The sequence below is a fragment of the Pseudoliparis swirei genome, chromosome 19, assembly GCF_029220125.1.
Source record: "Pseudoliparis swirei isolate HS2019 ecotype Mariana Trench chromosome 19, NWPU_hadal_v1, whole genome shotgun sequence".
NCBI classification, from domain to species: domain Eukaryota; kingdom Metazoa; phylum Chordata; class Actinopteri; order Perciformes; family Liparidae; genus Pseudoliparis; species Pseudoliparis swirei.
This window is the reverse complement of record NC_079406.1, coordinates 17,729,897-17,755,617: the sequence shown is the minus strand read 5'-3', so window position 1 is coordinate 17,755,617 and position 25,721 is coordinate 17,729,897. Positions and strand designations below refer to the sequence as shown.

At 43.0% G+C, this 25,721-nt stretch overlaps 2 protein-coding genes across 2 annotated transcripts in view; both read left to right on the top strand.

The window, feature by feature from the left end:
- si:dkeyp-115e12.6 (centromere protein F) overlaps nucleotides 1–13,784 on the top strand; it is an 18,461-nt gene extending 4,677 nt beyond the window's left edge. The window contains exons 7-18 of the mRNA XM_056438963.1: nucleotides 1,131–1,324; nucleotides 1,986–2,111; nucleotides 2,254–2,382; nucleotides 4,349–4,471; nucleotides 4,856–4,991; nucleotides 5,455–6,917; nucleotides 7,352–8,233; nucleotides 8,876–9,219; nucleotides 9,353–9,440; nucleotides 9,989–10,553; nucleotides 10,872–11,003; nucleotides 11,837–13,784. Coding sequence (XP_056294938.1) covers nucleotides 1,131–1,324; nucleotides 1,986–2,111; nucleotides 2,254–2,382; nucleotides 4,349–4,471; nucleotides 4,856–4,991; nucleotides 5,455–6,917; nucleotides 7,352–8,233; nucleotides 8,876–9,219; nucleotides 9,353–9,440; nucleotides 9,989–10,553; nucleotides 10,872–10,990 — 4,169 coding nt within the window. The 3' untranslated portion in view covers nucleotides 10,991–11,003; nucleotides 11,837–13,784. The remainder of the gene's footprint in view (nucleotides 1–1,130; nucleotides 1,325–1,985; nucleotides 2,112–2,253; nucleotides 2,383–4,348; nucleotides 4,472–4,855; nucleotides 4,992–5,454; nucleotides 6,918–7,351; nucleotides 8,234–8,875; nucleotides 9,220–9,352; nucleotides 9,441–9,988; nucleotides 10,554–10,871; nucleotides 11,004–11,836) is intronic.
- kcnk4a (potassium channel, subfamily K, member 4a) lies at nucleotides 11,919–25,721 on the top strand. The gene is made up of 8 exons (XM_056438964.1): nucleotides 11,919–11,998; nucleotides 14,417–14,564; nucleotides 17,589–19,008; nucleotides 19,675–19,792; nucleotides 20,926–21,086; nucleotides 21,635–21,821; nucleotides 22,283–22,416; nucleotides 22,513–25,721. The coding sequence occupies exons 3-8, from the start codon at nucleotides 18,820–18,822 to the stop codon at nucleotides 23,602–23,604; spliced, it is 1,881 nt and encodes a 626-aa protein (XP_056294939.1). The 5' UTR covers nucleotides 11,919–11,998; nucleotides 14,417–14,564; nucleotides 17,589–18,819; the 3' UTR covers nucleotides 23,605–25,721.

The window sequence follows — 25,721 nt, the reverse complement described above, 5'->3', positions numbered from 1 at the left end:
CATTGAATAGAGCTGAGATTGTTCTGGAATGTTTGATGTATAACACGTGGGGGTGTGTCATATGAAAACGCCTTTAAAAGGTGAATTTACATTTTTTTTGTAAAATGTATAAAATGCCCCCAGCCTCCAGAGGGTTAACGTGACATATTTGAATGTCAGTCAGTTACCAAGGCCACTGGTTCTGCTGTTCAATGTTAAAGATGACAGGACCAATGGGGTCTCAATATACGTATTTTTTTTTACTAATCTGGATGTTTCACTGAAGAAACAATTTATCATCCACAATATTAAATACCTCGCTGGCACTTTAGAGGTAGGAGCCTCTTTGAAAACACAGCTGTGTGAAGTTTGGTCTTTAAAAAGAAGGGAAAAAAAACTTTTAATTGCGATTAATGAATTTGAAAATGTGCGATTAATTAGTTAATTTTTTTAAATCGATTGACAGCCCTAATATATATATATATGAACAGATTTCACAATAGATGGTTAAAAAAACAGGACACTTGTATGAAAGATACATTTTGTATTTGTAGAAGTAAAGAGAATTATGAGGGTAATTATACATACTTTGTTTTGTAGCCGCTCTTCACTTAAAACGTTGAACAGTGTTGTTAAATAAAGGAAAAGGAAAAAGATACAGGACAACATAATGGACAGATTGATTTCATCCCTGGCTTTGGAAATCAGCAGCCGGACATCTACAGGCTTTTGTGAAAGTCATATAGGGTTACAACAGCTGATCAATGAGCCAGTCTGTATGGATTGACCCCATTTGGGAAGACCCCAACCGTGTGTTGCTGCTGTGTGGTTGACCGTTGGTGGTCAGTTATAAGAAATCAAGGTGTTGTTGGTGACAATGTCGAGGCTCTTTTTGATGGAAAAGCTTTTACAAATAATTTTTTTCCCAAAGCTCCCCTGTTGTCTCCGTTGCTCTCCACCCACTCATTGGGCTAATGAAAGGAGGTGAGGGCATCTAGTCAACACTGTTTAGGTGCAATATGTTCACCCCCGTTGTCTCTACTGATCATTACAAGAATCGATTTTTTGCCTTTGTTTTTAAAATTGACGTGCCTAAAAGGTGTTATGTGGAGCTTATAAGCGCATTAACCGGTTTGTCTCTTTGTGATCAGAATCTTTAACAGAGGCATGGAGTCGTGTGACCGCTCTGGAGGAGGAGCTGAGTGTGAAGACCGGGACGCTGAAGTCCATCCAGAGTGAAATGGTGCAAAGCAAAAAGGAGCTCGGGGCCAGGGAGCTCAGCCTTCAGAAAGTCAGCAATGAGCTCAGCCTGGCACACGCACGCACGGCCCAGGAGAGTGAGCGGGTAAAAACACCCACTATCACAGCTGACTCAACTGGTGATGCTACTACTGAAAACCAATGTTTTTCATACCACAGCTCATGTTCTGTATTTTCTAAAAGGGGGGGGTTGCCTCATTTGGCAAATTATTTTTCTTTTATGTTCCTGAAAATAGCAAATGTTGGGAATATTTTACACAATCGGTTATTATCGTGTACTTGGAAAGGAGTGAGCTGGAAAAACACTCTTGTTCTGCTCTGAGCTGTACAACAATCTACCTGATATTCTGTGGGACCTAACCATTTGGCAAACAATGTAAAATGCCCAGAGGCTTACAATTGTCAAACTTTTTTATGAGTATCCTTGCTAAGTTCTCTGTATCAGTGCTTTCCTTGTGTTAGAATATCAAATTGAGATCCAAAATAGGCACCAAAAGAATCAAAACGAGGTCAACAAATTGAAAACAATATAACAAATGTGTTCAAACGCATTGTGGAAATGCAAGTTGATAAAACAGGTTCAGAGTTTGATCTACAAGAACAGGCACAACTTTTTTTACCTGTACACTTAAGAATAATTGCACACAATTAGCGACTACTAGCAGGGGCACACATTTTTAACCCTGTGATGGAAAGTTGTCTAATTGTCAATTTTAAAGAGTATGTTGTGTATGTTTCTGTGCCAGGTGTCAGGAGCTGAACAAAGGCTGAAGCACATCCAGGAAGAGCTGAAGTGTCAGAGGCAAAACACTGAGAGCAGCAGACTGCAACACCAACAACGCTTAAAGGAGCTGGAGAAACAACACCAAAGGGTGAGATGGGTGACATGGACGATTGAGATTCATACAAGACGATGCTTAGAGAAATGGCTCAACTCTTATTAAAAAAACGAATTTGTTCCACATTACAATGAATAGAGGATAGTGGCTCAGAGTTTGGTGTGTATGTGTCCAGGATTTAACAGAGCTTCAAAAGGAGAAGCAGTGTCTGGAGAAGCAGCATCAGCAGGAGGTGAATAAGCGCAACGTGGAGCTGCAGCAGGCCAGGACGCTCCACAACGCGCTGCAGGCCCAGGCTGACAAGGTAAATATACACACTATGCACAATCTATATAAACATGAACAAGGCCCCAATATGTTAGATCACCAAGATAAAGCTTTTAATTCAGATCAATATCAATATTGGAGAAATATGTACATATTGTTTATATTTTGGTTGATATGTCTGCTCTGTTTTTTAAACTATTAAATGTTTTACTTTCTTGCTTCCTCTCTATTCCTTCTCCTCTGTTCCTCTCTTTTTCTCTGTACTTAAAGCAAAGGTCCAAACACCTTTTGTTGCTTGTTCTCCCACACTTGCTTCTTACCCGTGTTGTTTTCGCTCACTCTCTGTTTCACTCTCTTGCCCTCTGTGTTTCTGTTTCCTTTTTTTCCACCCGCTGTCCTCTCTGCTTCGTCCTCCTCGGTTTCTCCCCAGTGGAAAGGTTGAGCAGCGAAGGTAACGACTGTGTGACGATGTTTGACGGTGTCGAATGCTTTGGTTATGGGAGCGTGAGACAAACTCATCACTTGTGTTGTCGAGAAATAGTAAAGCGTTCATCGTAAGCAAGACGTGAAGGCATGGCTGCGGGATGACGGTGAAGGTTGAGAGATTTGTATGACGGTGTGGTGAGGCGAGCTGCATGTCTGAAGAGATGGAGGAGTGTGTTTCTCTTTGAAGACATGGTTTTGTAATTTTCTTTTTATTCAGATTTCCTTTATGTGAAGGAATGCTATGGTAATTCCTTTTTTATCAGCAGAACAATGATACACATTGTCTCGCAGTAGGGTGAGTCTTGACATATGAAATACAAACATATTTTGCCCTTAGACATAGTGTAAAAAGTCTCAACAATGAACATTCATTCTACCCACGTACCCTGTCAGCCCTTTGTAAACCTCACAGATGACAGGCCTACAGTGAGTAAACACACACTGCTCTTTATGAAATTTGAAGTTTTTAAATTGGCAAAGGCATGGAGTTTCAGTCATGACGAACACATAGAACTCAAGGTGTTAGTGATTATTTAAAAAAATATTTGAATGCAGTTAATAAACTGACTAAAGCATGGTCAAAACGGTATGTCACAGCCTTGTGTGCCTAAGAAACATTTGCATAAGTTGTCCCAAAAAAACCTAGCAAACTGTTTCCAAAAATATTGCCGACCCAGAAAACTCAAAATGATCACTCGATATGATTTGTAGAGACATAATTTATGAGCTGTTTAAGTTAAAAGTAGATTATGCAGTTCCTGCTATGTCGCATTAGTAAATAACTCCTATATTAGAAAAGTGGTTACAAGTTGTTAAACTGGTTACACTACATGTGCCATGAAGTTATGTCTCTGAAGGTATTGTTCTTGCCCAACGTTGCTGAACAACGCCCATATTAGTTGCGGAATTTATCTAATTAATGACCTCCCATAGACTTTCTGTAAAATGTATCTTCTAGAAGTTGAGTCCTCCAACACCAAACAGCCATTGTGAGCTCCATTTACCACCTTGTTCGGTACTTGAGGTACACTGTACTGTACGTGTTGCTATTTCCAACATAACATGAACAAAGCATAAGAAACAAGAATAATTAAACTAAAAAGGTTGAGGAAAGTTATTAATTAGTTGGCTTAGTAATGTAATGTGATTAATAAAACTGGATTAGTCGTGATCTTATATGGCATCCACAATAACTCCATAAGTTCCATGACATGAATTGTGATCAACACTGGTGGGAAGCCGATCAGCCTGTTGAGTCTTCCTCACTTTCCCCACAGAGATCCCTGCTAATGACATGAGATGCAGCTTATGCCCGTTATTGATCACTGATTGTTCTCCTGCTTCCGGCTCCCTTCACTGGTCCCGAGTCCTGCGCCTACAACTACAGACCTTAATTTTTGAAATTTTCTTTCCTACAGTCACCTTTTTCCTTTTATCTTTTTCTAATATCTAATCTTCTTTTAATTTAGTTTTCCCTTTTTTTATATCAGATGCTGTATCTTAATATCCTGTATCAGTTGTCTCTACAGAAACAGGCGTCTGACAAGGAGCTGGACACTTTGAAAGAGAAACTAAAGTGGACGGAGGGACAGCTGCAGGAGAGCCAGAAGAAAGAGGCACAGACACAAGCCAAACTGACGGTAACACACACACGCACTCATAGTGATGGTCACGAGTCTAGTGAGTCATCATCTTACTTTATTTAATTATTCATTAGCTGAGTCTGAGCAGTGGCTGTATAATGAGCTCCATCAATTTTTTAACAACATCTTGATATGCCATATGTCAGTTTTTGGCCTGTTTAATTTTTTGTGGTCGTTCGTTACACGTATAGCAGTTTGCAACATCAGCATTAATGCTGCGTTTATCTGTTGTTTGTCTGGTATGTTGCTGTTGTGATTGTATGTTAGCTGTCAATACATAGCTCTCACAAAGGGAAGGCCTGCTGCACAAATACTGAGCATTTTATTTGGCTGCATTCAATCCACCTTATTGTGTGTTGTTGTTTGTTCCCCTCCCAATAGGAAGCTTTGCGTGAGGCAGAGGGTGTGGCAGTGAGTCTGGAGCAGAGCAGGAAGAGAGAGAGAGCTCTGGAGGAGGAGGGGAGGAGACTGGCAGAGGAGCGAGTTGACGCGCTTCGTCTTCTTAAAGAACTGCAGGGTGAGGAGCGAGCTGTGGGTAGAAGAGAGCACAAAGGGATATGTCATGGGATATGTCCACTGGGAGGTCAAGAAGTCAAGAGATTGAAGAAATTCATTGTCTTGCTAAAATTCTCCAAAGCAGGGCAAATACGTGATTATTAATTTGAATTGTATATAGGTGTTATGGACATTCATTATTTAAGTGGACAAGTCCTAATGAGTGCTTGATGTTCATGGATTCTACAATACATACCATGTGCATTCCCCACTAATGTAGAAGTCTCTTATCCCAGTGCTGCCCCCTGCTGGTCCTTTATGCAACATCCATTTTCTTACATTAACCCAAGTAAATATGCCAGTAATGCATAACAAATGGAGATCGGCTCTGACTCTTCTGCTTTTTCTCGAGCCTATGATTTCTCAGTGTATATGTAGCATCTTTTAATTCTGGTGATTTGTATTTCTTTCCTTTTTAACTCCAGAACAAAAATCTGTCCCAGCGACCCCTCTTCAACCTGTCCAGTTTTGCCCTGTCGGGCAGAGTTTCTCCCCTCAACCTTCTTACTCTCTTCATTCTCGACCATCAACGCACATCAAGAGGCCCGGTGTCGCCACCCAAGCCGACCAGAAGAGTGAAGAGGATGTGGTCAAGAGAAGGGCAGAGATTGCTGCATCTTACCCGTCTGACAGAGAGCCGGGAGAAGGCATCGACTCCGAACACATCACTGACTTTATTTCTCCAGACTCTGAGTGTTCACAAAGTGAAGAACACAAAAGTAATGAGGTGGAGAATAAAAGTAGAAATGAGGCGATGGAGAGCGACGGCTCTGGGACAAACAAGCGCTCCACATTTGATCAAGTGCTCTCTACTTCCTCTCACTCTGCTGCTGGTACGCCCACCAACACCTCTAGAACTGGTGATCGTTGTGAGGCCTCTGAAGACCTCAAGAAGGAGAATGCCTCACTGCGTTCAGAGCTACATGATGCACGTGAAGAACTGCAGAAACGACTTGAGGACTTGGAAGCCCAGCGACAGGCCGAGACAGAAGCCAGGACCCGGCTCAAACAACTCAGCCGCAAACGTGCCAACCAGGCTGTGGACAAGGATGAGCTCGACAAGGAATGGAGGGCACAGCTGGAGAGGGAGAAGGCTGAGACGGAGAGGTTGAAGAAGGCCATGACTGCTTTGGAGACAGAGATGACGAGAGGAAGGGAGGAAAGAGACGAGAGAGAGGAACAAGAGGAGAAAAACAAAGCACTAGAAGACCTGGAGAATGAAATGGTAAAACTTAATATCCAGCTAAAGAAACAGCTAGAGGAGGTGAAAGCTCAGCTGGCTTTAGAGAAAGAAGAGCGAAGGAGAGAGGAAGAGGAGAGGAACCAAATAACCATCACAGAGATGGATGTAAAGAAAGAGCTGAGAATGAAACTGGACCAACTTAGATTTGAATTTGAAGAACTGAAGCACAGCCGAGAGGAAGAATCACTGAAAGAGGAGAAACTCTCACTCGCCAGCAGCCCGCTGACATACTTGACCCTCAACGATGATGAGCTCAACTCCAACATTGTTCGCTGCGACAACAAACTCCTCCCTTCACCCGAGCAGCACCACCTCTTCTGCCAGAACACCAACCAACGCAACATGCTTGTATCTCAGACCACAGCGGTTCTTGTCCAGGAAGAGCAAACGGTGATCGATCCTGAGCGCGCTCCTCTGTCAGATGAGGAGCAAGCGGGTGTCGTAGCCTCTGACGTGGAAGACGACAGACAAAACCTGGGAGGATTTCCCCTGTCAGACCACAGGAGGTCACTTTCTGACCTCCAGCAGGTTGAGCCTGCCACCTCAGATTTGACAAAAGAGGTAGAGCGCCTGCAGAAGGAGAATACGAAGGAGACTGGACGTGCTAACCAGTACCAGGTTAAGCTGGAGGCCCTGCAGGGCCAGGTGAGTAATGGTGGATATACAGTTTACTACATTAACGTTGTCCAGCCACAATAGAACAATTAATATTGCTAGAATGCAAATAAAATGATTTGATAAATTAAATCAACACTTATAATATGATGTGTAGGCCAGGAAATCTCTGCTGCATGAACATATTTAATTCAAAATGGTAGATGAGGCTATATTGCAATTTTGATAAAGTTTTTATTAATTAAAAACAACTCAATCCAAGTGTTTTACTTCTCACTTATTGACCGTAATACTTCGGTGTCAATGGAAGAATGGTGCGATGCAGAATAATAATATTTAGGTATAATTTAAAAAAAAGTAATGATTAAAGCCGCTCAGAGCTGCTGTAGAGTAGCTACTACTCTGCTTATAACAGTTTGTCTTCAACATTGAATCCATTTCATGTACTTTTATTTTCTTGTCAGGTGACATGTCAGACAAAGCAGCTCACCACGGCCTTTGAGAAGCAGAGTCAGCACATCTCTGGTCTTCTGGCTGAGCTACAAGAGAAGGAGAGTATCCTCCTCGTCCAGGGAGAGGAACTGCAGCGCTACAAGCAAGAGCTGGATGCACACAAGGCAGATGAAGAGGGAGAGGAGAAGAAAAGAAGAGAGGAGATGATAGTCGAGGAGGTGGAGGATGAAGAACAAAAAGAAGAGACGCAAGATGAGAGGTCTGTGGAGATCTCAGGGCTTCAGTCAAACCAGATAAGTGAGCGTCCAGTCGCCGTCCTCACTACAAACTCACAAGCAGACAGTGATGCACAAAGAGGTGAACGAGAGATTGTGACATCAAATGCTGAAAGAGCAACATCTATTCGTGGTGACTCGGACAATGAAGCCCGGCGGTCAGAGGAACAGCATCCAGGCTCTCAGGACAAGACTCGGGGTAGCCATGACTCCGCTGGGTTGATGGGTGAGACTGAGTGCAATGAAGATGGAGGTACAGCTGACATGGTTGCAGAGCTGCTCGCCCTCCAACAGGAGAATCTGCTGCTGAAACGAGTAATAGAGGGCATGGCCGTCGCTGACACCAGGACCCCGGCGTTACACACCGACGGTGAACAACAAGAAGACCCAGTCAAGCAAAGCCAAAAAACAGGAAATGCTTATCTGTCGTGCTCGGCGGAGCAGAGGTCACAAAGTGTGCCGGATGATATCCCCACTGACGCGCAGCAGTCACTGCTTCAGGATGTGAAGACGATGAAAAATGAAGGAGATTTAGAAATGGGAGATTATCGGGCTCCAAAGGCCAAAGAAGAGCTGGAGGCAGTGTCTGAGCTGCAGATCAACCGCCTCCACCACCAGGTAGTGACAGCATGCGACCTCTTCATATCACAACAAGGTCGTGACATGTGCTACTGGAGAAGAGGGACACAAATAGGTTGTTAAATCAATCACATACACAGGAAATGTAATATATGATGGAGAAACTATGAAATAGATAGATGGAATGTTACAGTATATTGCATCAATAAAGGAAAAATATGTTTACCATAGTCTGCGTATACCTCGAGTAGTCTCCAGTTTGGAGAAACGGATGGGAGCAATGCACTGCTGTGGACCGCACGACATTTAGAACATTTTCCAACAGGGACCTGAACTACAAGTGAAACGTATCTGTATTGTTTTTTCAAAGGAGTCCAGTGGCTTTGAAAAAAGTATTGATAAGTTTCAGTTTAGTTCCCTGTCGAGGTTTTTCGGACTCTCCCCGGCCACAGCTTTGCTTTACTCCTGTGCCGGTACTCTGGTCTGCCTCCAAACTGGGAGCGTGTCAAATGCCACGTAGTTAATACTCTGACAATGGATAAGTACCTCATACCACCCTCTTCAAAAGATGCAAACAATCACCTTTAAGTACTGTTGTACATTTATATTGCTCTTAAGTTTTCCATATGTCACGTTATATTCGGGATATCGGTTTGATCCTGTCCTTCCCCTCCTGTCCAGGTGGAGGAGCTGCATATGAGGTTACGGGCTCTCTCTGCAGAGACCAAGCAGCAGGCCGAGGAGCTTGATATGTGGAGACTGGCCTCCCAACCAGCCCCGACATTGGACCAGTTCCTTCCAAATACAGACAACCAGTCTGAGACCCAGGACCAGGTCTCTGCTGTCACACAGTCCCAGTCAAACCAGCAGCAGGCTGATGACGTGAGCCAGGCTCTGAGTGTGAGTGTTGAAGCCCAGGCTCAGGAGCTTCAGGTGAGCCCTGGTGTTGTGACCATCGTCAGAGAAGATGATATATTCCTCTCCGGCTCCTCCAACAAACTGCAGGGCCGCATGTTGTTCTCAAGGTAACTCTCTCACACTAGATCTACAGAAGAAATGTCAAATACACGTAAAGCCAACACAACGTATGTCTGTTTGTAGGTTTCTGTTGTCTATTGTGTATGCTTTGAATTAACTTCATTGTTGTTTTACCAAAAGACTTCAGCACAGCAACCTCCCTGAACCAAAGAGCCTGGATCCTTCTAAAAGGACTGCGGTGCTCCAGGAATGTAATCGGATTGTTCAGGTGATTTGTTTTTAATTACTCACTTGTCTAACAGACCATTCAGTGTTTTATGCTTGTTTATGTCGAGGTTCTTTCGTATAAATCCCTCACTAGTTTTATATAATTGCAGTCCATTCAAAATGAGTTCAGACTGAAGTATTTTTTTCTCGCAAAGCTTAATTTTACAAGTCCATGTCCCAAGAAATTCCTCAGAAGCTTTTTGGAAAAATACTGTAATTTGGTGCAAATTATAGTGAAACTGGAGACAAAAGTCACTGAAGTGTAACCCAAAGTCTTCAGTTCAACATGTTGGAATAATAATGTTATTGTAGTAATTTAATGAGGACATTTCTATTTTCCATATAATTGGTACCAAATTACACATTTATTTCAAAGAAACTTCTTTTTAAATTATTAGGAAATTTAGGACCTGTAAACTAAATTGTTTTTGTTACTTTGTATCAAAATAAGTCTGTCTTCAGAAGAATGCTTTAGTTATGCAGTTTTTACTTTTGTCACAACTCATGTAGGCGTAGGCCATTAATCGTTGTGTGTTTCTCTGGACTCAGGAATCTGAAAAAGAAAACCATGAGAACACCCTCATGCATCAGTTAAATAGTCAAATACACCACAAAGACATGGGAGACACGGACATTTTACAAATGTTATTTGAGAAAGTTGGTCAAACACATGCCACCAAAGATTCCACCAAAGTCTCAAGACCGAAGCAGACCAAATCAGCTGAGTGTTACACGAGGACCCCTGAGGCCATGTCCAAGGCGTCCAGACCCACCAACGAACTACAAACGACACACGATGTCTCAGAAATGAGATGCGTCGGCAGTCAGACGGAGAAGAGTTTGCATCTTCACCGTGCTCCAACAAGCTCTGAACTCCCCTGTGCGTACACTCAGACTGAGGAGGAAGATGGCGAGTTGGTGGACTCCGTCTCTCCGCTCCCATCATCTGGAGAGGCAGGGTTAGGAGACGGAGCGTTGTTTGCGGGTTCCTTCCCCATCCCGACTGATCCGGCACGTCTGGTTGAACGAATCCTCCGCAACCGGACGCAGCTGTCAGCCGCCTTTGACGACACCGAGTATGAACCCTATGGACTGCCGGAAGTTGTTATGAAAGGTAAATTGTGTAAAAAAACAAAAAGGAAAACATCAGGCGTGGGGCTTTTTTTTTTTTACTCACAATTGGACAAGAAGCATCTGACCTACAATCTAGGTCCTGAATGCCATCTCGAGACTTGGAGCATATATGTGAAAATGACAGTTTTTAATCTTAATGAATTTCTTTCTGATTGGTTGGGTATCATTAATAGTGTTCATGGGTACAGTCTCTGAATCTTGGTCGTGACTTTTCTCACCATGAAGTTCTGAGAGCTTTCACACTCTGTTCCACAGCTGCTTACCCCTAATCCTCTGACCCCCCCCCCCCCCCTTCCAGGATTTGCCGACATCCCTAGTGGTCCCTCGTGTCCCTACATTTTAAGAAGAGGTTTGTTGGGGACAACTGTCGTACCTGTCGCTCAGAAAGACCAGAGACCAGAGGAGGAGACGGATTAAAGTACAGCTGCAGGTAACCTCTAGACACACTGGTGTAGATTTTATGTTTTAAAAACTAAGAAATTCAAAAGGCATGTTGACATGAGTTAACTTAACTTTACAAACAATCATAGTCTTCCTCTCTGAGGTTTCCTACTTTCCCTGACAGTTTTTGGCACACAGCCTGAAGCTGGTTTGTTCTTGTACATCTTTAAAAAGTGGAGATTCTTGTATCTCTTCACTAGATCATTTAATTTAGGAGAAGGAAACTGCTGGTTGTAGCAGCCTCGGCCTAGTTAAGTGGTTTATCACGGAATCTAAAAAAGCAGAATGCAAAGTAATACAGCTGGGTCCCTCTTGAATGCCCCCCAACAACCCATGTGGGGACCTTAGAGTTTAAGTTTAAGCCTACTACCACTTGCACTGAGAGTAAATCAGTTGAAACTCAATCCTAAATATGATATCAAGGGAGCGTAGCCCAGGTTATGAGATGTGCCATACACAGTGAGAGAGTCACTTCACCAGAACAGGTCCTGTAGGTCTCCTATTCACCAGAGCACAGCGAGGAACTCATTTATGTCTGTTTTTTTTATACCCCAAAAACAATCGTGTAACCAAGTGCAACACTGGCACATCAATACTTGTTAGTCGGATCAATTCATTGTTAGTTGTCGTAAGATAGTTGACAACAAGCAAAAATAAGAATATCACCAAATATAGTCCATCGTCTCCACAACATTCTTGTAAACAAGTGAAATGATTTATTTTCTTATGACTGTTTTATTTGTTTGGCTCACGATTTTTACGTAAACAATCTCAAGACAAAAGTATATCGTCTTACATTTGCACGTTTTTGTTTACCGGTAGCCTACAGGTCTGATGGAGAGAGTGATCGCTGTGGCTTGACCAAGAACCTCAGTAATGGACAATAGCTGCTTCATCACCGGCAGCCTGAAGCACTGCAGACCTTCTAACTAACACAAGACCCGGTTTAAAAGTGCTGCGATGGACCTTTGCATGCGTGTGCAGGTAACTGGGCCTGCGCCGGCAGAATAAACACCGTGGATCTAAAATGTCTTCATGGTCACTAGTTTATCCTCCAATTGCTGAGTGGAGACTTTGCTGACCACCACAATGCGGCCACTGTACACCACCTGTACATTTAGGGTTAGAGGTAATGATGTCTGATGCTAATTATTTAAAGTTTACAACCACTTTTCCAAAGGGACTGTTTAGTTTGACGAGTCTCAGCATTAATGTATGGAGTGACACGGCCTGGTTGATGCTTTTCAGGAGAACTTTGACTTGTTTTACAAAAGGGTGAAGCCAAGAGAGGCCTGTTGTAAAAATGTGGTACATTTTTTTCCCGTTTTCACTCCTGACAAGACTTATTTAATGTACGTGTGTATAAATATATATACATACATATGTGTGTACATCTACGTTTATGTATACACACATACACACATACATATATATGTATGTGTGTGGGGGGGAGAGAGGGGTGAGCACATGTCTATGACTCGGTCTGTGGTTTCCGCTCCATGTATGGTGAAACACTGCGCTCCTTCCTCCTCCTGCTGCTGCTGTGCTTCTGTCTGACACCAACAAGCGCTCAGTGGTCGAATTCATCATAAACTAATCAATTGAAGCTTTATTTTATTGGCGCAGCATACAGATAGATGAAGTTGGTGCATTATATACAATCAGATATAATTTATTTGAGTGATTTGACACATGCACATTTGTGACTGTGCCACAGGCGACAGTTTGTACACTGTAGATGTTGTAGATACCTTTGGAGTTGACGTTCAAGTTTGTTTTATGCCCTATAACTTTGTTTGAGTGAAAGTTAAAGGAAAGGGTCATATATTGTGCAGGTACATAGAAAGAGTGACTAGTTGTTGTTGTCGAGGCTGATATGAAACGTTTAGACACCAGATTGTTTTTGCTAAATCTGTTGTCGAGGTTTGGTGACGTAGCGACGACTCGCAGGGCCGGTTGTAGTTTCGAGCCAGTCAGTAACGATAGCTCCGGAGATTTTATTTTAGCTTGGTTGCTATTCGCGAATGGGACGATAAGTTCAGTTTATTCAAAATGTATTTGTATTCAGACTCTGGTCTGATAACTGCCTGCAGACCATCACCAACCCCGGTGGGGTTTAAATAAAAGTGATCAGCGTTTACTTGCCGAGTTCTGATGGAGGAACACGAGCACAAAGGGAGTCTTCATCCTGAAAAGACAAAGCAACTTACGCCTGGTTCTAACTTCAGAAATGGGGCTGATTAAAAACACTGAAATCGCTTTAAAAAAAGTTGACTTTGTGGCCAGTATGAACAGTAGGAACAATTCTACCGATTATACTTTAAATCTTTAAACGCTTATTGGTACGTGAGAATTGTTTTGAGACTGACTTGAAAAAACTGCAAACCGAATCTTTAAACCCTTGCTGAACTATCTTTCAGTAAAGCGTTTTACTTTTGACATATTTGTGTGGAGTGATTTATTTGTATGTGAACATTTAATTTAGTCGTAGTAATTTGGTAGAGTCGTTCTCTTCTGGCCTTGGCTTGTTGACTCAGTGGGGACGGTCCTGACTTGATGCCATCGCCTTTCCTTTGCCATGGTGACACACACACACACACACACGCTCACACACTCACACACTTCCCCTCCCTTTCAGCTGCCTTCATATCTCTGGGATCTGTAGTCTTTCGGCATTGACGGCCTCACTGTTTATTTGTTACCTTGTTTTTTGACACTTGTGAATCTTTCTGTGTTCAAAGCTACAATAAAAGGTTCGCTCATGATTGAACAGTTGTCTCTTGTGGATTTATTTATATTTGAGTGCCTTTTGAGTCTGAGAAGCTTTGCCGTTTACTTTCTATCGTGATTTGACGTGAGCCTTGTTGTGTCAGCTGAGTGTGAAGAGTTGTCTGCTGCTGGTGGACATTGAGGTCAAAAGGAGTACCGTGGTCCAATGAGGAGAACCTCGGAGTGTTGAAGTGGAATATCTTTGTCGTATTTCCGTAATAACCAAAGTGCTCTCCCTCTGCCTCTGTCAAGAACACATTGTTGAGACGGTGCTGAAAGCTTTAAAGGAGCAGACTGGGAGACGGGGGAAGAGTCGGGTTATCCAACCTCAGTGTTTTATTTCATGATGAAAAACCTCCTTAAGTGCAAGAAACATTGTGTGCGCGATAAGTCTGACGTTGATGAAACAAGTGTCTCTTTTTACTTCCCAAAAAAGACGGAGGTAGGAGCGGCGAGGATTTAGAGAGCTAAGCCCCCCCACGTCCAGCTCAGGAAACTCCGAGGCCCTCTGCTCTTCCTCTGCAGTGACGGCACTTAATCACACAGATGCTCCGCTGGACTTCACATGCCTTGTCCCTCTCTTCCCCCCCCCCCCCCCCCCATCTCATCCTCCTACGAGCTACTCTCCTCTAGTGATGTCGGGTCACGAGAATGGGGAAACACCTTCCAAGGAGAAAACACACATGAACTTTAACAACACACACTCACACAGAGCGGAGCGCTGATGGTGAGAGAACGGCACACGAGACCGACTTGGAAAGCAACATTTTTCAAACTAAAGGTAAGACATGCAACAATCTAATTTTCTCAGGAGGTTATTAAGAAGTCTTTTTTGGTGTATTTTATCTAATTTAAATCACGCATCCGGCTCGGTTTAGCTCCAGTTTGCATGCGTGGCTTATGCCTTCTTCTAAATTCATTTTTGCTGAATGAAATGTTACCAAGTATAGTCGCAGACTGTCACACTGATGTAAAAGGAGTTGATGTATCCCCTGCTGCAACGTTCTCTGGACCCTGTTACAGACAGTGCAACACTCAGAAAGGAAGCTTAGCTTAAAAACTACATCTTAAGATTATTCCATCTGTATTTGCTCAGCATTTTATCGTAAATATTCTTTTCTGGTTTCATAGCCTCATGATTGTTTTTGCCTAGTTTATCTTGTTCTCTGCAGCCTCTGTAGCACAAACAATCCTATCATTATTGTTCAGATCGTTCTCTCCCAGAGGACTAAACGTTGTAACCTGTGATCTCTCTCTGACGTCACGGTTATCCTTCATATTTCCGGTGGGTGACTACATTTATAGAAGCTTTATTTGCTCTCAGCACTGCACATTCTCAACGAGAGACTCCGGCCTCGTCCACAGGCGGTCTGTGGGACTTTTCCTCGGCTGTGGCAGATTTACAAACGGGCCTCTTTTTGTCTGACTGGTTAGCTGGAGGAGGACAGGACAGTCGCTAGGAGCTCCGGACTTAGCCTCAACGTTTCTAGAGGGAGTCTAGAAGTCTAGAGCGAGCTTCGGAGTGATTAAGGAAACTTCTGAGAGCAGCAAGGAAAGGACAGAAACTTTAGCCTTTGTGAGGAGGTATGACTCAATCTTTTAAAGAGGTGTGATTGGTGGATCCCCCAAATAAGAAAGACAAGATGATTGTTATTGATAAGAAGGTACAGTGAAACCGATTGGCCTGGTGGAATTATCAATACAAAGATTTATGCAATGAACATTTCAGTTGAATACATGATAACCTCTACAAAGTGTTTGAAAACACAAGCCTACTTGCACAGCAGCCTGTTCACAAGCTGTGAATGGGGCTGATATATATATATATATATATATATATATAATCAATCTCACACACACAGACTAGCAATGTGCACTTTTGAAGTCCAAGCTGTCACACAATTGATTTGATTAGTCTTTACTTTGTAACATGCAGAAACATCCATGTAATTATTAAACAATAGATATCACACGTAATCTATAAACCAGTGAACACTGTCTCTTTATATTCGCCAAATATCTGTTGTGATTACTTATTTCTGGCGTTCTTGTGTTTGGTGGAAGATGTGACCACAAACATTAGCACAATCTAATCTGTAGCGTTTCATTAACCCATTCAGCGTTATTCATAAATTATACATGATATTTATATAGATATATATAGATGTATTCATGTATGAATATATCAAATGTATGAATAAAAGTCCACATAATGTTTCCCTTTAGGAGCTCTTTCAATAAGAGAAGTACGTTTTAGGGATACCATTTTAGGTTTTTTAGTCACTAGGAGCACCTCATTGTCGTAGGACGCTTTATGAATATGAGCCCAGTAGCTTTACGTCATAATTCTCTAGAGCTTCACAGAGCCCTCTTCTGTATCTGCAAATATTAAAAGGAAGAAATACAAATGTTTCTCTTTTCCTCCTAAATCCAACACAACCGTCAAGAAGTGTGTTCCTTTGTTACTAACTGAGCTCACACGTTAGGTGACAACAAAAAGAAATGACCATGAAACATTATTATTGCATAATATGAGGAAATAGTTCAGGTTTTATATCTTGTTTTGGCTATACAAAAGAATAAGTGTGCAATCCTTAATTTGCCAAAAAGTAATCCGATGACTAAATTACACAACGCAATTGTGTAAAGAATTACACTCTTTATATTTTACTGTGTTACGCTCATACAAGGCCGAACTCCCTGTGAAGTCATTCTAAGACGAATGGGAAGTGTTTTTAAGAAGCTGATGAATCAATTTGAAATACAAAGGAAGACTGTTCTTTGAATGATTTGTTCTCACAAGAATGTTCAGGGAACTTGTTACAAATTCTTAAAAATAAATTTTATCTTCTCCCTCGTTACAAAGTCCAACATATGACAAATATTGTTCATATTAAAAGTCAGACGCCAGATGTCTCGGCGTCTGTGCACTCGAGGTTTAAAGTTTCCACATCATAAGCGGCACATGGAACATGTTTCGCTGTGATGTCACAGTCCAGTTTGTGCGTACGGCTCGAGTCACATTGACGCATCGAGTGTGTTAACCGAGCCAGATGTTTGCTTTTAGTTTCTGTCGTTCGTCCCACTCTGCTCACCTGAACTCTGTGTCCAACTAAGTATAGACAGAATATACATCTTCACCCGGCTTGTTTTAAACAGCTCGCCTCGTGATTTATCTCCTCACCTGCCTCCACTGTTTAGCTTAGGATGAGGTTACCGCCCCTCAGCCACAGTTCTGCTCTTTCTAAGCCCCTCTCACTTAGTATCTTAGCAAAATATCAAAATATGCCAGCGCGGGTTTAAACAATGATAATAACTAATAATATCTGTCAGTGTTGAAGCCAGGGGCAGCGAGCGAGACGGTCCACACGAACCAGCGTCAACGGTCCATTAGTGCAGGACGCTGACAGTCGGCTGGGAAATGTCAGAACATTCCCATGTGGAGACGACCAGGGCCGGCCGGCCGGCGTGTGCGTGCGTGTGTGTCAAAAGTAAACGGTTCAGAGAAAACATTAGAAGCAAAATGAGGATAAGAGATAAACATGTTTTCGATTAATGTCGAGATGTATGTTTTGGGTCTTGGCAGCGCGTAATCATTGATGTGACCAATGGCAGCGCGGCCTGGTGTGTGTCAGGCCCGCCCTGATTATTATGACAGTCTCCACAGAGGGAACACTAAGGCAATGCCACTCATACTCTGCTAAAACAAAGAGAAACTGGGAAATGTGCCAACTTAAAGCTCTTCTGTTCATCTCTGCTGTCATCTACATTTCTGTGCATCTGTTTCTTTTTCTGCATTTTGTAGAGCTTAAGTCTTTAAGTGGCATGAAGGAGAAGGACATGCACCCACAATCCTCTGCTTCTGAACATTGACGACAGGAGAGCCAGACAGGAAGCAGAGATCCAGAGGCCAGTCGAGATTTCTCTGTCACCTGATTGGTGGAGCCAAAGGGATGAGCTCCTGACGTCAGTGACTTAGGGTACGGTTCTTCTCTCTATCTCAATAGTGCTGCATTGTCATGTGATCCCAATGGAACTAACTTCTGAACACGCAGCACTCGAGTTACTTGTGAGGTTGTAAAATGAGCTTGAGGCGACGTTGACATTTCCAGCGTGGGTCTTATAATATTACTGTGCTTTGTCTGAGATCAGAATCATAATGAATGAATCACACGGAAGGATTCCAACGTATTTCAGGAGTTACAAATAAATGACAAATAAATGATTTTTGAATGCAGACAAGTGTTTTTAATGTTTTATATAAATGTAAAAAACATGTCAAGTTCACAGTTGTATTTCTAATACATACACAGATATGATTAAATATGTCTAATTTTACTGATTTATTTAAAACAATAAATGTGTATTTGTTTGAGAAATATATTTGTGAACCTTGTACATTGAAAAGTCATGTATAAGTCATTAATATTTTGGGGGTGTTTTTGTGGTATTATACAGTGCAAATCATTCCGTATACATTGTTATGGTACTGAAGCAAAGAAGATTTAAAATGACAAATCTAAAGAGTCAGTCGAGTCATGTTGCATTATGGGAGCCAGTTTTTGAACACAAAAGTCGATATCTCTGATTCTACTGCAAACTGCATTATGGGAAATGTAATATCCCAATGTGGGCTTGACCCGCACCGGAGGGTTTCATCTTTCTTTTGAAGCTCAGAGCTTGGAAAGGAAAGCACAACAATAAGTTTCTGGGTTCCTCCTCCAACGCGACGGTCTGCGGCGTCACATCGCTGTGGAAGTGCACTCGACACTTTGTCAGCGCTCAGCTTCTGACTTTTCCTGTCGGTGACCGTCTCTTTGGTCTGACGCACACATGTATTAATAAAGGGAGTGAATGTGTCAGCCTTCCAAGAACACTTGTGTTGTTTGCTTATTTCCGTGTTGACACATGCAGTCCCTCTCCAAAGGAACTTCCTGTTTACGGCCAGCTGTGCACCGGTGTTTCCTGACTGAGAGCCTGGCCTCTGAGCTCTGACCCTCTGACCCCGGAGGGGCAGGGGGGTCGACGCGGAGAAAATGCGGTGCACCACCCTCTTGGCCCTGCTGATTGGGGTCATGCTGTACCTGGTGATGGGAGCGCTTGTTTTTGGTACCCTGGAGCTCCCCCAGGAGAATTTGGCATTTGAAGACCTCCTCGCTACCAAGAACACTTTCCTTGATAACAACTCCTGTGTTACCGAGCGGGACTTCTACGAGCTCGTGAAGGTATCGCTGGACCCACTGAGCACACTCGTCACATGATCGCTTTGGCTTTTCTGCTTTTGCTCCTTTCATTTAACTTGAGACACAACACACAAGTGTCCATGTTTTATCTCAAACATCCACCCCTGATAGTTAAACCAGTTAAATCAGGCTTATTTCAGTAAGTCAGGCTTATTTTCAGAGAATTATGGGCTGCATTTGCCAATCAAATCTTTGCACAATATTCCACTGAAAATATGAGTCAATCTTTGCACAATATTCCACTGAAAATATGAGTTTCAACTCCAGTTAATATAATACGTGAAAAGCACAACAATAGTAAGGAGCATTTTCACCATTTACTTAACTTAGTTTTTGATCATCTTTTGACCCTTCAAGGAGGCCCACCTCCAGTTTATACCCACTGAACTAACCAGCTAACCTGATATCAAGAAAACAAAATGACATCTTAACCACCAGTAAAATGCTCCTTTTGCATTGATGCATTGGATCTTTTTAAAGATAATTGTTCTGGTACTTGTACATAAAGAAAGGATGCGAGTACTTTTTCCATTACTGATAGAAACCCTGTAGCACAAGCCAACTGACGCCTAACTTCAGTGTGTAGAATGCATCCGTTGTGTCTCGGGTACATACCTGTGTTTGAAGGTAAATGACCCTCACCTGCAGGGGGTGGTGTCTGCGGTGGAGTCGGGACTGGATGTGAACAACCTTTCTGCCAACTTCTCCACCCGCTGGGACCTGGCCTCAGCCTTCTTCTTCTGTGGTACCATCATTACCACCATAGGTACAGTAGACTGTGACATACGATGCTGTGACCTGTTCATGATGTTTCTAAAACACACTATTTACGATCATCTTTGACATTACTTCTTTTAAACAACACACTATACCAAGACCTTTACTTTTTTTTCCGGGATATACGATTCTATAACTTTTTACATTACATTTTTTCAACACACTGTTTTGACTTTGACTTTTTTGACATTTGTATTTCTTTTTTATGACTTGTTCTGCTGGGATTACAACATACTTAACTATGACTTTTTTAAAGATAATATGTTTACATGGAGTACATCTTGTTATGCCATATCTTAATACTGTTTTAATGACTTTTTGACATATATTGTGACTTTTATGAAGTTTTCCGACATATTTTACTGTGAACTTTTAATTTGTTTTCAACATTTGACTTTTGTAGACATTCTATATTAAACTATTAAATGACTTTATTCAAGATACTATACATTTTTGATATACTATATTATAACCTTTTATAATGACTTGTGACTTTTTAAAGACTTTTTTGACACAGTATACTTTTACTTTTTACTTCACTTTTTTCGACATAGTATGACTTTTTGTTAACGTATTATCAGACATAATACACGTTCATGACGTTTTTTTATTACTTGATATTTTTTACTATATTTTTATAAAGCATGCTTTGTTTGATTCGATACGGATTTAAAATATTCATATATTTGTTATATGAAATTATATTTGTACATATTATGTACATAATAAATGGTACATACATAACCATACTTTTTGATTTTAATGACTAATCTATGACTTCTATATTTTATTTTAAGTAACTTTAAATTTGTTTGACATACTATGCTATGACCTTTTATTGCACATATTTATTGCATAATTATATTCTGGTCTACACATGGATCCTCCAAGAGCTGTACTTTAGTATTGTCAATATATTAGTTAATTACAACTATATAAGTCTAGCGCCTTTTGTTATTCATTCCTCTTTGATACGAGCCATCGAACAATCTATGTGCAATGAACTCTACCTCAACAGCCATCTCAGAATTGTGTCTCAGGTAAATGGAAGTTGATGATGCAAAAGCAGTCTTCTTAGCGTCTACATCAACTTTAACTGAATGCGTTTATACCTTCTAACAGGTTTTGGCAACTTGTCTCCTGTGACGTGGTACGGCCAGTTGTTCTGCGTGTGCTACGCTCTGGTGGGCATCCCCATGTTTGGCATACTGCTGGCTGGAGTGTGTGACCACATGGGCACAGTGCTGCGGAGGGCCGTGGCAAAGATCGAGACCCTCTTCCTGGTGAGGATGGTCTCACCAAACCTTTAGTCTTTTATCTGTGTGTGATTTTTAGCTACCTGGATGTGAACCACTGCTACTGGTGTTCATTAATATTCCTGTTGTGATAAAGGAAGTGATTTTCCATTTGCCCAATTGTTTTAAAAGAAGGCACAATGTAGAAATTCTAAATAAAGTAGCTGCTGCCTCCTCAAAAGCCTCAGCAATGTGCACGGCTGCCGTCAGCACTGGCAACTGTCAGCTTCTCTGCGATGACACGTACTGTAGCTGCAGCCCTGAGCCTTGCTCAAGGGCGCCATGTCAGTGGTAACTGAGAAAGAGGACACATTTCTCGTTCTCACATTCTCAGTTCACATACAAACCCTTTTTTTTTTTTAATGATTCAGCATTAATTGACTGGGAAAAAAAAGGTCACCAATAAGCACTGTTCTAGTAAAAATAAGTTGACATTTGACTTGAAACAGTAAAACAATGTCGATCTCATTCATTAATGAAGTATTCATTACTTTTCTTTCTGCCTCTGTATTTGCCGCCATCTTTCTCTCTCTCAGAAGCGTAAAGTCAGGCCGACCACTGTGCGTGTGATCTCGGCGGTTCTCTCCATCCTGATTGGTTGTCTGATCTTCCTCGCTGTGCCGACAGTTGTGTTTCAGAAAGTGGAGGACTGGTCATTTCTGGAGTCGCTCTACTTTGTGGTCATCACTCTCACCACTGTTGGCTTTGGAGACTATGTACCAGGTACTGACACGACTAGCTACATGCAACATGTCCTGTTCCAGTTTATTTTTCTGACCTTTCTTATATAATCAATAATACTTCTTTATTTAAATTGCTCCATTTATTTGCTGTCTTTAGTGGCAGCAGTCTGAAGTCCGGGTCATGTTTATCACACTACGTATGTGCATTCACAAACAGAGCTGCTCTACTTAAAGACATTCATAAACGTTTATGATCATTGATTCCACTTTTAAAATCTGCTGCTGCTTCCAGCTTCTCAATGTGAATCATTTCTTCTTCAGGTGTCTCAAGCAAAACAGGATGAGACACGCCCCTCATCCGGGTCCTCCGTGTTAATGACCCGTCTCACTTCCTGCTCCGGGACTGATTATCTGATTATTGGGAGGAGGCAACAGAAAGTGGACTAGAGCATCTCTGGGCACCACGGCGTCACACTAAAAGTCCACTTTCTCTGTGTCCAGGTGGCCGTGAGGACGACTGGTTCTTCAAGCCGCTGGTGTGGTTGTGGATAGTGTTTGGTCTCGCCTACTTTGCCTCCATCCTCACCATGATAGGCAACTGGCTGAAGGTGCTGTCGAAGAGGACCCGTGCTGAGGTGAGAGACGCATGGCAGCCAGTAATGTTCACCAAGAGGAGCAGGACTCGGTCCTGTTGAGAGGTTCATCTTTTCCCATCTCCTCATGTCTCTCAGATGGAGGAGTTGAGGGCCCACGCTACAGACTGGACTCAGAATATTCAGAACATGTCCATGGACTTCCGCATCCCAAACCCGATGGAGTTCAACGACCCGTTCCTCCTGCAGCGCCGGCGCTGGAAACGCAGTGAGCGTCGCCGCATGCGACGGGGAGCCCAGGGCACTCTGGGGTACTTGGCTCGAGGAGGATCCGAGAACGGACACCTGCCGAACCGCTGGGCCGGCCTGTCCAGCTCCATGAGCCGGCTGGAGGCGCATTCCTCTCTTGAGAGGGCGTTGGTGGCCAGGTCCAAGCCGCGGGTCAGAGCCGCCGGAGGTGGAACGGTCCCGAGGGCGGAGCCTGCGTTGAGAGTTCACCCCGCCGCGGCTCTGCCGGTGGAGGGCCGGCCGTTCCCCCACCTGTTGGCCCGCTCGTTCTCCCTCCCTGTGGCCCACTCCACCTTGCAGCTGGACTCAGCAGGTGCAGCGACGCGAGGAGGATCCGTCTCTGGATCCGAGTCTCCTTTTGACTCCAGATCAGACGTTTCCTCGGTCTCCTCGTCCTTCTTGGCGCGCCATAATTTCCAGCCCTGCTGTACAGTCGGCACCACGGAGGAGGGAGGAGCGAGGGCCGCGCTCATGAACGCAACACAAGAGGAGGACAAGCTGATTCCAGCAGAGTACGCGTCTGTCAACAAAAATAACAACAGACGCACTCCCGCTCCTGGCTCGCACCCTCGCTTCGCCCCTCTTCCACCTTCTCGCCTCCAAATCCTCCTTCCTTCGCCTCCCCTCCATGCGGCCTCCTCGGCCAGCTGCCAGCTGCTGGATTTCTTCGGAGAGAATCTGGCGTACATCGACGAGTCCTCGGACACGCTGAGCGATCGCGGCCAGCCAGGAGCGAGGGAGGAGAAAAGGAGACTGCCGCGAAAGCCGAAGCGGAGGAGTATGAGGCGGCAGCTGTCCCACAAGTGGAGCCCCTTGCAGGTGAGGAGGCCCAGCAGTGACATGCAGCCGCCGTCAAACCCCCCCACTCCCCCTCCAGAGGCCTCTCTTTCAGAGAGCCAGACGGGATCGGGCCGACACTCTGACAGCCAACAAAGTAAATGAAGATAATGTTCCAGGATATTGTTTTATTGAAGGCGAGCCTCACAACGTGAGCCCACGAGATTTATTTTGTGATCCGAGGAGGTTAAAACTCTTGGAGACTTTTTCCCTCCATGCTACTTAGTGATCTGACGGAGCTCAATGGAAATCTGTTGGGGACAAACTGCTTCCCTTCAGACACGAGGACGAGATGACATCAACCAAGCCAACTGACATCTGCTCTCCAGCCGTGACGTTGAGCGACTTCACCGAGACGATGTCCATCATCTGATTATAACTGAGACTTATTCGTTCTCACTAATCATCTGAGCTCAGTTCTGCTGCGTACAACAATATCTTTATCAACCAAGCGAGTCCCAGTGAGCTCCTAACGGGCTCCGTGGCGCTGTGGCAAAGCCAGAAATATGTCACAAGTGGCCGTTAGGACCTTTAAATAAATTCTACGGGGCATAGATGTGTGAACAAGTGTTCATGGAAGTGTCATCAACAGTTGGGGGATATTTCACTGCTCCAGGGCAAATTAATCATTTTCATCAAGATGAATCATCTGGGAACCATGAATATCTATTTCATGATAATCCATCCAGAAATTGAGACAATTCAGTCTGGATTAAAATGGTGGATTAAAGGACGTTGCCAGGTTGTCCCTACATTAACCAAAGAGGATTATTAAACGAGGGAGTCATGCATCCTTTTAAAATCGATCACATGTTTAAACAGCCGTTCACAGGTTTCAGAGGTTTTAAGGGACTATGAGTCAATTATTATCCTGACATCATTACACATGTTTATCTACTTTGTTCATCTATCTTTCCGCTTCTGAGTTCAATCGATTCTCGGCAAGACAAATTCATAATTAGCTCCATGAGGCGAACTGACTTTGGGGTTTGGGAACCATTCAGAAAAAGTAGTACCTTTTTATAGAATACAACATTTAACAGGGAAGAACAACGGGGGACAAGAGCACTGGAGATTTAAACACAATATATGCATTAGTTTATTTTTTAAGTGTGACATCAACAAAAACTAAATAGATGAAATGCTTCAGGACCTCGGTGGCTGTAAACCTTCCCGGGGAAAACCCTCCGGAGGGAGAACCCAGACCACAGCAGATTGGCATCGAAGCGTCCCACCAGGTCACTCCTCCGTGTGACGCGGTGATACGAGTTGCTTGAGGGATGAAATGGTCACTAACAACTGCTCTTGAATGTTTGAAGAGGTACAAAGGGTCAAAGTTACTGGCCACTGCTCCGTAATAAAACTGTTGTGCTCTTTCCGCCATGATCAGCACCTTTATGGATGGAAACGTTCAGGTCTTAAAGCAACGCTGAGGTTACTTTGAAGGTTTGTGGTGTTTATCAACTTTAATACCCCGTTTCCTTAAATCACCGTTGGTCCTTCTTGTGACCACTTTGCCTCTTGGATGATACAGTTTGTTTGTATTTTACTCTTTTTAAAGACTGAACCCCTCTGCCACGTAAACAGCTCTTTGAACTAGTGTGTACACCTTGTCAGTGCTTTACGTCCTCAGTTGATCTGTTAGATGCTGCCTTATGTCTTAAAGTGATGACTACAAGACTTCTCTAAACACACGCGGCTGTTTGATGTTAACCTGAACAGAGCTCGCCTGTAAAGATGCCTTCGTAAAAATATTATCGTGTCAACTTTCAGTAACATTTCAAGAAATGCACTAATGTGCCAACAAAGGACGTGAAGGAGAAGACCAGCTCAATATTTGCATTCAACAGATCTGTTAGACCTCAAAGACACACAATATGTTTTGGTGAATAACGGTGACTGTAGAATATGTTTACGAACCACTCCACACGGCACCTCTGATGTAACGTCTGTGGTGCTCTGCAGTGATGTTGACTCCGGTTTCTCAGCTTCATCCTACTCACACATTCTAAGCTGTTTTTGAGAGTGTTCACCTTCATGCTCCACCTCTTCCAACCATGCCTTTCATTTTCTACAAATATAGCCTGTAAAAATATAAAATGTAGATATGTAAAGATATTCAGGTGTTTCCCTGGAGTCCTCTTTGAAATGTTTAATCGGCATGGTAACATTCTATTTTGATGTATTGTATAATTGCATTTGAGTATAAAAAGGTAAAGTAA